The sequence below is a fragment of the Suricata suricatta genome, chromosome 1 (assembly GCF_006229205.1).
Source record: "Suricata suricatta isolate VVHF042 chromosome 1, meerkat_22Aug2017_6uvM2_HiC, whole genome shotgun sequence".
NCBI lineage: Eukaryota > Metazoa > Chordata > Mammalia > Carnivora > Herpestidae > Suricata > Suricata suricatta.
In genome coordinates, this window is record NC_043700.1 from 181,605,600 (window position 1) to 181,621,064 (window position 15,465).

General features: G+C 47.3%; 1 protein-coding gene across 1 annotated transcript in view; it reads left to right on the forward strand.

Annotated features, from left to right (window-relative positions):
- QDPR (quinoid dihydropteridine reductase) overlaps nucleotides 1-6,646 on the forward strand; it is a 17,900-nt gene extending 11,254 nt beyond the window's left edge. The window contains exons 5-7 of the mRNA XM_029932678.1: nucleotides 1,954-2,062; nucleotides 3,456-3,539; nucleotides 5,978-6,646. Of these exons, the coding sequence (XP_029788538.1) occupies nucleotides 1,954-2,062; nucleotides 3,456-3,539; nucleotides 5,978-6,083 (299 nt within the window). The 3' untranslated portion in view covers nucleotides 6,084-6,646. The remainder of the gene's footprint in view (nucleotides 1-1,953; nucleotides 2,063-3,455; nucleotides 3,540-5,977) is intronic.
- The last annotated feature ends 8,819 nt before the right edge of the window (nucleotides 6,647-15,465 follow it).

The following is a 15,465-nucleotide window of genomic DNA, read 5'->3' on the forward strand; positions in this document are numbered from 1 at the left end:
AGGCTTAGAACTATACCGGTTGGTTTTCTGTTGTGGTTTTGCCACTTCTGTGCAATAGTTGGCAAATTACTTAACCTCTCTGAGCCCTAGTTTTGTCATCTGTAAAATGGGGGTAAATAATAATACCTCCTCTATATGGTGGTTGTGACTTGCAAATCTCTTAGTGGCTTGGAAAGATATTATAGAGTCAGTCTTAAATGTGAACTTTTATTATTTATTCCAGACTGACTTTTAAGAATCCCAGTTATTTCTGCCTCAGATGTTAATAATCTTGCTCATCTTTAAGTTCTTAGATGTCGTGAAATTTATCTGAGTCATGAAGTCTTTTAACTTTGATTCCCATCCCGAGTCATCTGGGGAAATTCAGCTATAATCCAAAAGCAAATGACAGACAGCGTTAGTGGTCCTTCAAGCACAGGAAGGGTTGTTCTGAACTGGAAAGTTTCCACTCGGAAAGGTACTCAGAAAACCCCACCGTCCTGTGTTCAGGCTCGTATTTATAGACTGTCTCATGGCCGATGAACTATCAGACTGACGGTGATGGCTTGTTTACCACCTAGGGACTTAGGGATCTGTGCTGTGTTTGGGAATCCGTCCTTAGGGACTACATTGGTCACTTTATAATTGAGAGGAAAAGTATTTATCTTTTTAATGAAAAATTTTGTTTTCTTTTTGCATCTTGCAAATGATCCCCACCAACATCATGTAGAATCCCGTGGAATCAACCCGTTAGGGCTGCTGGTAGCTTGCGGCTGGTTGCTTGTTTCTTTCTGCATCATTTTGTTTGGATCGAATGAACAGGGGACCCTAGGCATCTGCCGGGGCCTGGGACCGGGAGAATAAGATTTGTGCGCTGGTTTATTTTAATCACTGAGTTAGATCTTTATATCACTGTTGGCTTCCTGTGTCTGATTAAACAGAGAAGCCAGAATTAGTGAAACCTTCTTGTGCCTGTAAGTAACTGTTTGAGACCTTGACCCTCTTTGGTAACTCCAGGTTGCTGTTGAAGAGGCTAGTGATTGGGTCCTCGGCTGGGCTGTGATCCCCACCTCCCCCTGGACTTTCGAGGCCTCTTCATCTGTTACTCTTTGAACGGCATGTGCGCTGGGGTATTTTAAGGAGGCTGCTGGTCTCTGAAAGATTTTCAGAAGGAGGAGAGGTGTTTACAGCAACTAACCATGCTTCTTTGTTGTTGGTTCGTGAGAATCCACGTGCTGTGGGGGACATAGGAGGGAGACTTGGCTCCTGCCCCATGTTCGTGGGACACATAGAAACTGGTCCTAGAAAAGGCATGCCTTGCTTCTTCATTCAGTCAGCAAACATTCATCGACCAGCGGAAAGAAAGGAAGATGAATAGGTAGCATGTATACTTACATGAAATTGTTCAACCGCGGTATTTTTAAACAGCCAGTGGGACTCTGGGCCACATTACTTCTGTTAATTTGATGGAAACATTTATTGGGCGACTACCCTGTACCGAGCCCACAATTAAGTAGTTTATCCCCATTTTACAGATGGGGTAACTAAAGCTCAGAACGGTTTTGAGAACTTGCCTGGGATTTCTTTAGTGGTAAGTGGAAGAACTGGGATTTGAACTTGGGCAGCGTGCATTCCAGATGAGTGCTCCATCTCACCCATGAGTTACTGATCTGAGTGAGGGTTTAGACTCAGCTCTTGCCTGGCCTTGAGCCTCGGTGCAAGTCTGTGTGTGAGCCTGGGCACATCACTTACCCTGGCCACGCCTCCATTTGCTCAGCAGTAAAAATAAGATGAACCTCATGGTTTTCATGGTAAATGCCAGCTGCCAGGTGAGTAGCAGGTGCACTTGGATACTGTGTCCCTTTCACTTTCTCTGCACAGCTGTCCGTTCTCATCTTCCCAGCCTGGCGTGGTGTTGTCTGGACACACTAGCGGTGCGCCCTGGTCACTGAACTGTTTCTCCCCCCTCCCCAGGGATGATTGGCTACGGCATGGCCAAGGGCGCCGTTCATCAGCTCTGCCAGAGCCTCGCCGGGAAGAACAGCGGCATGCCTCCCGGCTCTGCGGCCGTCGCCGTGCTCCCGTGAGTGGCCGGGGCTCCCGCTCGCTCCGCCCGCCTCTGCCCCGCTGCCGGAGTTAACACTGAGTAGCTTTCCACCAGGGACTTGGGTACCCTGTCACCTTGGCGTCTCACATTCTCCAGAGGCCCTGGAGATACTTTTCAGGTGTTGGAGTACCCGGCTGTCCAGGATGGTTGGCTGGGGGGATGATCTGTCTGTCTTCCTCTTCTTGTTTTCTTTCCTTTCCTCCATCTGTGCCTCTGTCCCTCCTTATTAGTCTATGCATTTCTTTTTAATATTTCTATTCTTCCAAGTCCTTGTAAGGCCAGTGGAAGAGAGATTGTATTTAGTCTTTGCCTGTGTGTATTTGTGCGTTGGGGAGGTGGGGGGGAGCAGTGGTGTCTGAGGGAGAATACGGGAACTGGGAGACGTCCCTATTTGTGACCTGGAAGAAGGTCCCTGTCAGCGGTCCCAGGCAAGCCAGCTGCTTTGGGGGTGGGATTCCTTCCTGCTGGAAGGATCCCAGCACCAACCAGCTGGTCTCTTGCCTGCGGTGCTAAAAGGGACGTTGGGACCCATCGGGTACAGGGCTTTCCACTTGCCTTTTGTTTGTGAGCTTCTGTGATTTTGTGACCTGCTCCCTCCCAGCTATTTTGATTGATTTCTGAGGCGGAATGTTCTGGAAGAGTCCCATATCTGAGTTCTGTATCCTCTTGCTGAAAATTATAAGGTTTCAAAGGAAACAGCCCCAAAACGAAAGATGAGATTGTCCTTTCCCCCTAATTGTAATTATATTATTATTATACTTCAAAAATCCTGAGAAATAAGTCTGCTACATTTTAGGGAGTAAATAAAGATATAAACCACCAGCAGTTTACTTTAATAAAGACTATTAAGAAAAGGCAAGATTACATTTTTCTTTTTCTTTTTTCTTAAAACATTTGTTTTTACATTTATTTATTATTGAGAGACAGAGAGAGATGGGAGAGGGTCAGAGAAAGAGGGAGACACAGAATCTGAATCAGGCTCCAGGCTCTGAGCTGTCAGCACAGAGCCTGATGCGGGGCCCGAACGCATGAACCATGAGATCATGACCTGAGCTGAAGCCGAATACTTAACAGACTGAGCCACTCAGGTGCCCCAAGACTCTATTTTTAAAAAGGCTCTTTTGTTTTGTTCCTGTCTGGAGGGTGAGTCACAGAGCACCTCACTGAACGGTGCTCGGATGTGATCTCTGAATTCGTAGAGGGCTTCCTGGCCTCTCCCCTGCTGTCCTCAAACGATCTCCCCGTGTACACGCGGCCACCCTTGGTGCCAGCGGCTCGGGGTGCGTGTTCCTGGCTATGGGGGACTGGAGCAGCTGTAATTCTTACAGAAGGGAGGCACACATGACAAGCTGGTCTCTGTGCCCTGCAGGGTTACCCTGGACACCCCGATGAACAGGAAGTCCATGCCCGAGGCAGACTTCAGTTCCTGGACGCCGTTGGAGTTCCTGGTTGAGTGAGTATTGACATCCTGACTGTGACAGCAGCTTCCAGCCCCATTTCTCTGCCTTTTACAGACGAGGCTTTCTCGTGGCTTCCTCGTACACATTGCTTTATGAGGTTCCCAGGCCTTGGAGGGTATGTCACACATCAGTGTGAATCTCAGAGGGGAGGGGTGGACAGTGTCGATATGAGAGCTGACCAGCCTGAGCATGTTGTCTGACTGTTCTAGGCCTCAGTTTCCCCTTCTCTATAATGGAGTCCGTAATAACTACCAGGAGGATTAAATGTGGTGGTGATTGGCACAATATCTAACCTGTAGCAAGTGCTTCCTAAACTCTGTTCCTGCTAATGTCATCGTCTCTGCTAACGGGGAGCAGTGTGGGAGTCTGACGTGATCTAGGGCACATCTGGGCTCCTGTGTCTGAGTTAGTGCTGAGCCACACCCCCCAGGAAGTGTCCTGTGTTCCTGAAATCGCATTGACCCATGTGTGAATATGGAGAAAGGTTGGCTTTCTCACCCTTCTGTGCTTGTCTAGATCTCAGTTCCTGGGGCCCCTGGGTGGCTCAGTTGGTTAAGCGTCCGGCTTCAGCTCAGGTCAGATCTCATGGTTCGTGGGTTCGAGCCCCACGTCGGGCTCTGTGCTGACAGCTGGCTCAGAGCCTGGAGCCTGCTTCAGATTCTGTGTGTCTCTCTCTCTGACCCTCCCCTGCTTGCACTGTCTCTCTGTGTCTCTCAAAAATAAACAAAAAACATTAACAAAAAAAAATTTAGATCTCAGTTCCCCACAGCCCTCTCTGTGGTAAGTACGTATTCACCGAGTACCCGCTGTGGACTGGGTGCTAGGCTGGGTGCTCCCCACGGGGGGATGGCCTTACCCCCTCCCGCCGGTGTGTCTGCCACTCTGACAGCTGTGTGAACGAGATGTTTGCAGAGTTTGGAGTGTGCTTCTGGCCTGCCGTCACGTCTCATTTTAATTAAATTGAGAGGCATTTGGGACTTTTATGTTTGGAACCAGTATTTATATAGCACTTGTTATGTGCCATCACACACCATTTTAACTACTATCTTTTTCTTTAAAGTTTATTTAGTTGTGAGAGAGAGTGGGGGAGGGGCAGAGAAAGCGATGGGGAGAGAGAGAGAATCCTGAGGGTGAGAGAAAGACTCCCAGGCAGGTGCTGCACTCCCTGACATGGGGCTCGAACTCATGAACCGTGAGATCATGACCTGAACCTAAATCAGGAGTCAGACACTTAACCAACTGAGCCACCCAGGTGCCCCTAATTATAATCTTATTTAATGTTCATAGCAAGTCACTGAGGGAGGTCCTGCCATGTTTCTTTAAGATTTGGGAACTTGAGGCATGGAGGGCGAGTGGGAGAAATATTGTGTCCAAGACCGCATAGCAGAGCTAAGATCTGACCCAGGTAAGTGTGACTGCAGGGCCTGTGGTTGTAACTAGGCCCACAGTTATTTCTGCCTCCGGAGGTTTGAATTGTGTTTTACATTTGAGCTTTTTAAAAGAAATTTTTTTTTTTACATTTATTTGTTTTTGAGAGAGAAAGACAGCGTGAACAGGAGAGTGTCAGAGAGAGAGGGAGACACAGAATGCAAAGCAGGCTCCAGGCTCTGAGCTGTCAGCACAGAGCCCGATGCGGGGCTCAAACCCACAAACTGCGAGATCATGAGCTGAGCCGAAGTCAGTCGCTTAACCGACTGAGCCACCCAGGCGCCCCTGAGCTTCTTTTTAAAAGCCAGTACTTTCAAAAGCATCTATGACTTGGATTTTAAGTGGAACACCGAGGGTCACGTTTCTGAATTGGTGCTGAGCCGTGGAGCCACAGAGCGTGGCTGGGACAGCCATCCTTTGTTCCAGAAATCATGGCATCATTTGTGGGACTTGAAAATTCAATGACAGGGGCGCCTGGGTGGCTCAGTCAGTTAAGCGGCCGACTTCAGCTCAGGTCACCATCTCACAGTTTGTGAGTTTGAGCCCCGCATCGGGCTCTGTGCTGACAGCTCAGAGCCTGGAGCCTGCTTCAAATTCTGTGTCTCCCTCTCTCTCGGACCCTCCCCCACTCATGCTCTGTTTCTCTCTGTCTCAATAATAAATAAAACATAAAAAAATTTTTTTTAAATGACAAAGTTATTATGTATGTGTCTTTCTCTTAGAATTAACTAATTACAATCTTAAATCACTTAACGTCATACTATTGTGTTGCAAAGGATTCTAATGATGAAGAAAAATATAAAAACCGAAGTTAAAATCTCACCGCATGCTGCCCCTCGGACGTTAGAACGAGTACTGAGGTCATGGGGGACCTGGCTCTGTGTCCCCATGGGCCTTTCACAGCTCCTGCTGCTGTCCTCTACCCCAAGCCACAGATGTGAAGATAAGCATGCGTCCTCGAGAGTTTTGCTTTGAAATGTGAGGCTTATCTTCTTTGTTCTAGAACCTTCCACGACTGGATCATCGAGAAAAACCGACCGAGCTCAGGGAGCCTCGTCCAGGTGGTGACCACGGAGGGAAAGACGGAGCTCACCCTGGCGTATTTTTAAGCTTCATCTCCGTGCCTGCCGGAGACCTGCCAGAAAAGTCCTGTATCTCAGTGTGTCTGTGTGGGTCCTGCGTTTTCTGTCATCTGGTTTGTGGTACGAGATAGTGAGCCCTGCTTGACCTCTCCCCTGATCTGCGTTGTCTCCCAGGACAGTGTGCATGCTCACGTGAGATAAGGCGGAGGGTGGAGGCCTGTGACAGCACAGACGACCTGTGAGCTGCGCAAGTTTGGGAGGTACCCAGCAGGCCCTCTGGGTCTGCATCCTCCTGAATTGCATTTGCGACTTGCATTCTCTGTCCTTGACAGTGGCTGTTGACCTGACTAGTTCAGAGATTTGTGATATGGGGGATTTTCGGGGGCCGTAGTGTTTGTTGAATGTTCTGTTTATGTCACAGACATCGTTTCTGTAGCCACCAGATCGAACTGCCTTAAAGCTCCTTTTGTGGTGTAAGCAGAATCCCGTGGACTCCGGTAAGGCGTCTTGTCCTGTGAGGTTGCCAAGTGTACTTCAGAGCTACTCGTGGTTATTTGGAGTTTATCTTCCTAATAAACACACTTCATTTATGGTGTTGTCTTTTGTGATCAACTGTGGCTTAAAATACAGTGGTTGATGAATGTAGTCATGGGAGAGGTGGGTGGACTCAGTCTGAACACAGGCACAGTCCCTGCGGGGGCCCGTCAGAATGCAGAGGCGGCTGGACGGCCCTGTGCACTTGCAAGCAGCGCTCCACGTGGCCCATCGTGGCTGTGCCCGTGAAGAATGGTGATCTGATCGCGTCTGGCCATTGTGCCGATGAGGAAACAGACCCAGAGAAAGAAATCACCCTCTTCATTGCCAGTAGGGAGCGAAACAGCCCAGAAGCCCAGTCACCAGGTGGCTGCTGTTTATAAAGGACCCCACTGTGCGTTTTCTTTCCTTTCCTTTTTTTTTTTTTTAAGTATTTGTTTATTTTGAGAGAGAGGGAGAGGGAGAGAGAATCCCAAGCAGGCTCATACCAGTGTGTGGATCCTGGCACAGGGCTTAATTTTGCAAACTGTGAGCTCATGATCTGAGCCAAAATCAGGAATTGGACATTTAACCGACAGGCTGCCACCAGATACCCTTCCTTCTTGATTCTTTTTTTTTTCTTTAATGTTTATTCATTTTTGAGAGAGAAACACAGTGTGAGCAGGGGAGAGGCAGAGAGTGAGGGAGACACAGAATTTGAAGCAGGCTCCAGGCTCTGAGCTGTCAGCACAGAGCCCCATGCAGGGCTCCAACTCCCGACCCACATCATGACCTGCGCTGAAGTCAGATGCTTAATTGACTGAGCCACCCAGGTGCCCCCTTTTTGATCCTTTACAATTTTTATTGGGCCAACATTCAAATAAAATTAAGCATTTTAAAAGGAAAAACAATAGCATTTAGTGTGTTCCCAGAATTCTTTAACCAATACCTCATTCTAGATCCAAAATCTGTTCCAAAATTAAACCCATGCCCACTAAGCAGTTACTCCTTGGGGCACCTGGGCCGCTCGGTTAGGCGTCTGACTTCGACTCCGGTCACGAGCTCACGGTTTGGGGGGTCGAGCTCTGTATGCTGATGGCTCAGAGTCTGAAGTCCGCTTCAGATTCTGTGTCTCCGTCTCTCTCTACCCCTCCTCTGCTTGTTTTCTTTCTCTCTCTCTCTCTCAAAAATAAATAAATGTAAAAAACCCAAAACCAGTTACTCCTCATTACCCGTGCCTCCAGGCCCTGGCAACCGCTAGTGTGCTTTTGATGTCTATGATATTCCCTGTTCTGGAAAGTTCATGTGAGTGGAACCATGATATGCAGCCTTTTATATGTGGCCTCTTTCACTTCGCATGTTTTCCAGGTTCACCCATGTTGTCAGATATCAGGGCTTCGTTCCTTTTTGGGGTCAGTGTTTCATTGTTGGTGTATACTGCAACTAGTTTACCCATTCACATGTTGAAACTTGGATTGTGTCCACCTTTTGCCTGATGTAAATAGTGCTGTGAGCATTTATGTCATACCTGTTTTCAGTTCTTTTGGATACAGTGGGGTTCTTGGTCATTTGGCATTTCTATGTTTAATTATTTGAGAAGTCTTTTCTGGTTTTTGACACTATATTTTGTAGGGGCCAAGGGCAGGCCACCCCAAGTTGGGCTACATTGGCATGAAAAATATTTTGAGCTGAAGGCAGTCTAGACCCCGTGGGCTCAAGGGAAACCTTTAACCCTCTCGTAACTACATAGCAGATTCGAAACTGGGGGTCTTTCCCAGAATAAGAGTTTTTAGCAGAGATAAATTTTATCTGAGTGATCCATTTATATGATAGGGCAAACATCTAATTACCAAACATCTGCTCTTTTTTTAAGACTTACTTTATTTTAGAGAGAGAGTGCGCAAATTGGGGAGAGGGGCAGAGGGAGGGAGAGAGAATCTTAAGCAGGCTCCACACTTAGCATAGAGCCTGATGCAGGTCTTGATCCTGGGACCATGACCTGAGCCCAAATCAAGAGTCGGACGCTCAACTGACTGAGCCGCCCCAGGCACCCCAACATCTGCTCCTTTGCCTGTGAATTACATTCCTTCCCTTCGAAGTCCCATACCCGTACCCCTGCTCCTTAGTTTAGGATGACTTCTCTACCGCATTTTGCCTATCTTTGGAATGTCCGTGTTTGTGTGGATTCCCTGTACATGTACTCTTAAATTAGATATTATGTTAATCAGTCTCATGTCAATTTGATTCGTAGTCCACCTTGAAGGACCTTTGAAGGGGGGATATTTTTGTTCCCCAACAACTTCAAAATGATATAAGTTTTACGGGAAAGAAGATGGGGCTCAGAGAAGTAGGACTGACTTGTTCAGTCACCCAGTGTTACAGTCTGAACCCTCTCATCCCCCAATTCATATGCTGGAGCCCTAATGCCCCTGTTAAGGTAGTAGGAGGTGGGTCTTTGGGGGTGAACCCTGTATATACCACCTTTATGAAGCACTGAGACCCAAGTCTGTGCCCTGGAAGGGGGTCCTCTCCTGACCCCGTCAGCGCCCGGATCTCAGATTTCCAGCCTCCAGAACTGTGAGCAGTAAGTTTTTGTAGTTTTTGTAGCTGTTTACAGCAGGCATGGCACATTCTCCTGGTTAATACCTAGGCAGACGGTCTTCAAGCTTCAGGTGAGGAAATGGTCTCATAAGTTAAGTGACTTGTGGATGGTAGAGTTAGTTTCATTCCACTTGGCAACCAGACCTTGATTGACTACTTATGCATGTTTCTTTTTCTTTCCTTTGCGATGTGCAAGGAGAAAAGAAGGAGCAAGGGGTTGAGGAAGAGGCGATATTTTCTCTCATTCTTCAACTAATCGTTCAGCGGGTATTTTTTTTTCCTTTCCAAATATTTATTAAATTCTAGTTAGTTAACATATGGTTATTGGTTTCAGGAGTAGAATTCATTGATTCTTACGTACGACACCCAGTGCTCATCACAAACGCCCTCCTTAGTGCCCATCGCCTGTTTGGCCCATCCCCCACCCATCTCCCTCCATCAACACCCAGTTTGTTCTCTATCATGAAGAGTCTCTTGTGGTTTGTTTCCCTCCCTCACTTTTCCCCTCTCCCATATGTTCATCTTCAACAAGTAATTTTGAGCACCTATGATGTGATAGGCTCTGATCTATGATACACGTGAATTAAGTAGACCAAGACTCTATCTTCGTATAATTTCTTCTATACATTAAACAATACTAGATCCTGAAGATATTCAGAGTACGAGAAAAAGGTACAACTTGTGGGAAAAAAAGAGCAAGTTGAAGGAGGTAGAGGAGTGTTAGGGAGGGAGAGGGTGGTGGTATGCACCGAATGTGTGTGTCCTCCCCCAAATCCCATGTTGAAGCCCTAACCCCCAATGTGGCTGTAATTGGAGATGGGCTCCAAAGAAGTAATTAAGGTTAAAGGAGAGAAAAAAGTAGGGGGAGCCCAGATCCCATGGGATCAGTGTCCTCGTGAGAAGAGACACCAGAGAGCTTTCTCTGGGCACAGGCTTTGAGGAAAGGCCGTAAAGTGTCAGGGAGGAACACCTTCCTCTGCCCTATGGTCCTTCTAGAGCTGAATTTAGAATCAAATTGACATGAGACATTAGTAAGAGAAGGTAAAATTTAAGGGGTATGAATATGAGGAGTCCACATAGGAAATTCTGAAGACAATGAAGCAACAAGAACTCAGGAGGTTAGGAGAGGGGTAGAGCCTGAAGATGGGAAGAGAAGAAGCTCATTAGCAGGGAGGTGAAAGATGTTTGGAAAAATAAGGTTGCCCTATTATGCAGGTAAGTTCCTTAGGTAAAGGGGAGCCTCTCTTAATAGCTCTCCGGTACAGGCTCTCCTTCCTAATGTAAGTTTAGGCAGCTTTTCTTGCATCTGCTGGGTTTTAATTACTTCTAAGTCAACATAATCTTTATGCTAAAGTGGCCCATCTTGGGGCAGCCTGCTCTGTGCCCCTACAGTGGATACTGCAAGGATGTGGCTGTCTGCGGATTAGGAAGAGTCCTGAGCAGAAACCTGATCAGCTGGCACCTTGTTCTTGAACTTCAAGCCTCCAGAAAGTAAACTGTTGATTAGGACACCCACTCAGTGGTGCCCAGCCCGGGCTGACTAAGGCAGACAGTGAGCAAGGACCTTGTTAGGAGGTGACATTTGAGCAGTTTTTTTAATTAAAAAAAAAAAGTTTATTTTTAAATGTTTGTTTTTTATTTATTTTTCAGAGAGAGGGAGAAAGAGCAGTGTAGAGGCAGAGAGAGAGGGAAAGAGAATTCCAAGCTGCCTCTGTGCTGTTAGCACAGAGCCTGACATGGGGTCAAACATGAACCATGAGATCATGACCTGAGCTGAAATCAAGAGTCAGATGCTTAAGTGACTCAGCCACCCAATGCGCCCCAAATATTTATTTTTGAGAGAGAGGGTGTGAGCAAGGGAGGTACAGAGAGAGGGTGGGGGACAGAGGATCCAAAGCAGGCTTCAAGTTGATAGCATGGAGCTCGATATGGGGCTTGAACTCCCAAACTGTGAGATCATGACCTGAGCTGAAGTCTGGTGGATGCTCCACTGAGCCACTCAGGTGCCCTCAGCAAATCTTAAAGGAGGTGCAGAAGTTAGCCACTCCTTTAGGTGTGTTTCCCACTTAGAAGTCAGAGTGTCTTAGGCGAATGGACAGGCGGCGAGTGCAGAGGCCCCAAGGCAGGAGTGTGTGAGGCACGGCTGCGGAGGCTTTGGCGGCAGAGTGGAGTGGTAGGGAGATGAAGAGTGCTGTGGATGAGACCAGAGTCATGATCTCGTGGGGCACAGATTCCCAGACTTTCCTGGCTCCTGGTGCCCTTACTGTCCTCGTGACTGTATCTGTCAGATATTGCCACGTTAACCCAGAAAATGGAAACTACCCTGTGGTGCCCCTGTGGATGCAATGTGCTGTCCTGGGGTGCCTGGGTGGGCAGCTTGAAGATGGCAGATGTAGGGTGGTCCCTTTCAAGGACTTGGGCTTTGCCTTTTGGCAGCCATTGCTAGGATTTTGAGCAAAGGAGTGGCGAGATGTGTTCAAAAAAAATTTTTTTAATGCTCGTTTATTTTTGAGAGAGAGAGAGAGTGCATGAATTGGGGGGGGGCAGAGAGAGAGGGAGACACAGAATTGGAAACAGGCTCCAGGCTCTGAGCTGTCAGCACAGAATCCTCAGCACAGAATCCTATATGGGACTCAAACTCACAGACTGTGAGATCATGACCTGAGCTGAAGCTGGATGCTTAACTGACTAAGCCACCCAGGCACCCGTGACAAGATGTGTTTTGAAAGGTTGCTCTGACTGTTGTGTTGAGTATATCCTGAGGCTATTGCAAGAATCCAGGCAAGGAGGGGGTGGTATGGTAAGAAGCAAGTTTAGTAATAGCATATATTATTTATGCTATTAATTACTTATGCTATTATCATTTATTATGCATATACTTATTATATAGAATATAATTAATTGCATTATTTTACTTATATATTTTTAAAGTTTATTTTGAGAGAGTGAGCATGAGTAGGGGAGGGGCAGAGAGAGGGGGGAGAGAGAATCCCAAGCAGGCTCCACACTGTTAGCACAGACCCTGACATGGGGCTCAATCCCACAAACTGTGAGATCATGATCTGAGCTAAACCCAAGAATCGGAAGCTTAACTGACTGAGCCACTCCAGTGTCCCAATAACATATGTTTAAAGGTGGCATTAATAGGCTGCTTTAATGTGAGGGTGAGACAGAGAAGTCATTGATGACTCCAAAGTCTTTGATGTGAGCGGAAGGGAAGGTTGGGTTGTTGATCAATGTGGAGGAAGGCTGTGGATACAGCAAGCTGTGCTGGGCTATCAGGAATGCCATTTGGACAGATTGGCTCTATTAATGTCCCAGTGCAGATATTCAGTGGGCAGATGTATTTTGAGTCAAGTTCGAGAGAGAGAGAAAGAGCTGGAGGTTGTAGGCATAGAGTTGACATTTGAAGTTGTGAGAATAGATAGGTAAGATCACCAAGGGCATGTCTGTCATGATCTAGGAGCTAAAAATTATACAGTGATGTGAAGAGGGCAAATTTAAGGTAAAGATTTCATGGATAACAAAGGATTAAGTATAAAGGGCTAGAGAGAACGTTGAACCTTGGACTAGGGGCAGAGTGCTCAAAAAAGGACACATTTGGAAGGCAGACTCCTCCCCAAGGCTGGCTTCTGGACCTCCTTGGAGAAGGTTTCATAGTGGCTCATTGGGTGGCAGAGAAATCTGCTTGGTTTCCTTAGGCCGGTGCTGGTCTGTGATCACTGGGGAAGCAGGAAATGCCCCGCCAGGGTACAGGCAGACTGAGGCCAGGAAGCACCCTCACTGGGTCACCTTTGAGATTCACTGGGGATTCTGACCATTGCGAGCCGCCGGCACACCTGGATGGAAGCCATCCGTGGGAGCGTTGTGGGATATCCCGTACGTGCACATGGAGGTCATGAGGCAGACGCAATATGGAAACAAATCAGAACCAGGAACAGAAACCCCTTCCTCTTGCAGTGTCTCTCCAGCACTCCCTATTGGCAAACTCAGCATCATGTTAGGAGAAATACTTGCAAGGTTCAACCCCTTTAGAGTAGAGTAGGCAATGCAGTGTGACTTCAGCACAGAGGCAGTTCACTGGTAACTGGCTATCATGGACTGGATGTTTGTGTCTCCCCATGCCCTGTTCATATGTTGAGGCTCTACCCCTGCCAGTGTGATGATGTTAGGAGGTGGGGCCTTTGGCAGGTAATCAGCATGAGACAAGGTCGTCAGAGTGAAGCCTGCAGGATTAGTCCCCTTCTGAGTCATGGAAAAGCTTGCTTCTCGGCTCTGCTCTCTGCCATGTGAGGGTACAATGAGCAGTCCGTGTTCTACAGCTCAGAAGAGGGCTCTCACCAAATCCCGAACATACCAGCACCCTGATCTCAGACTTGCAGCCTCTGCAACTGTTAAATACATTTCTGTTGTTTATAAGGCACTCAGTCTGTTGCTAGTTTGATTCAGCAGCCTGAACAGACTGATAATAGCAATACTTTAAATGTGTGCAGAGAAGACCAAGGACCACGTGTGCTAAAACTGAGAGATTGGGAAGAACAGGAAGTCAACCAGGGGCATTGAGAAGGAACAACCAACAAGGTAGGAGGAAAACTAAGAATGCGGTGTCCCTGCGAATAAAGGGAAGAAAGCATATGGAGAAGGAACGGATGAGCAGCGACCTCAAGTGCTGCTGAGAAGTCAGGTGAGGTGAAGGACTTCGCTGCGGGCGGCCCCTGATAATGCTGCAGGGCAGTTTCAGGACAGCAGCGGGGGTGAGAAAGCAGGGAAGGAGAGGATCTCCTGTGCAGACAGCTTTAACTCCGTGTGGATACTTTGTTGGAGACTTCCAAACTTTGTCCCTGAATAGAATCTGGAAAAATGTAGCAGGCTTTCTGGGTCTGCTTTGTTCTCAGAGGTACACTCTTATCGCTGAAACTGACCTGACATAACATTTTCTCTGAGGATTAAGGAGGTGAATTTATGCAAAGGGACTGGTCATAGAAGAGCTCAGAAAGTATTAGTTTAAAAAAATTAGTCTCTTTGGGCGCCTGGGTGGCTCAATTAAGCGCCTGGCTTCAGCTTGAGTCTTCATCTCACAGTTCATGAGTTCAATCCCTGCATTGGGCTCTGCACTGTCAGCAGTGGATCCTGCTTAGGATCCTGTCTCCCTCTCTGCCTTTCCCCCATTCTTGGGTGTTCTCTCTCTCTCTCTCTCTGTCTCTCTCTCTCTCTCTCTCTCTCTCTCTGTCTCTCTGTCTCAAATAAGTAAACATTAAAAAAATAGACTAGTCTCTAATTATGTTGAACCATGATGGGAAGACAATAATGTTACTTTTTGTGAGCACGTCTTTCAGTAGTACAATCAGCTATTTGTTAAACCCTTTTCAGGCTCAGGTTAAAAGCGTGCACTTAACTGGCAGATATTTACTGACCTACCTGATTTGCTAAATGCTGTGCCTATTACAAAGGTGCATAAGATCTGCCTTCAGAGGCATTTAAAGTCTTTTTGGGAGAGAAACTGAAACACAAAGAGCTATTGTTTATTGTTTACTGGGTGCCAGGAACTTGGAATGTGTTTTCATTTGATTTTTACACTGCCCCTTGGTTTTGGTGCCTTGGTCACCATGCTTCCCCCAGATACACCTGCATGGCTTTCTGCCCAGAGAGGGTAGCGTACGTAGCCTGTGGTCCCTGCAGGTCTGGAGCCCGCCCTGCTGCTCTTGGTGCTGCTCCCCCTCGTCCACACCGCCTCACAGAGACGCATCCTGCCCCTTGCCAGTGACCTCCAGGTGCTAGGCCACCTGGACAGGCCTGGTGAGGCGCTCTGAAGGGAACAAGTTGCCATCCTGTTGGAGTGGGGAGGAGGCTGGAAAGAGCCTCCTGCTCTCTTGGATGGACGGTTCTGAGATGCAGTAATTCATTCAGCTCCTCTGAAGACCTCTTGCAAGACCCTCAACCAGCTGCACTTGTTAGCAAGCTGCGGTCAGTCCAGGAACGCACTGCCTAGAATTTGCTCTTTCTTTTCCTGCCTTTTCTCCCATTCCTTTTCATTCCTGCTTCCTGAGATTGCATCAATCCCAAAAGAAGGTGTTAGCACATAAACTTTTTCTGTTTAGGGAGCTACCATTATTATGGTCTCCCTTCTTTCCTTCCTTCCTTTTTTCCTTCTTCCTTCTTTCCATCCATCCATCCATCCATCCATCCATCCATCCATCTAATATATAGATTTACTGAGCTATAATTCATATACCATACAATTTACTCAGTTAAAGTGTGCAACTCAATGGGAATTAGTATATTCAGAGAGTTGCAC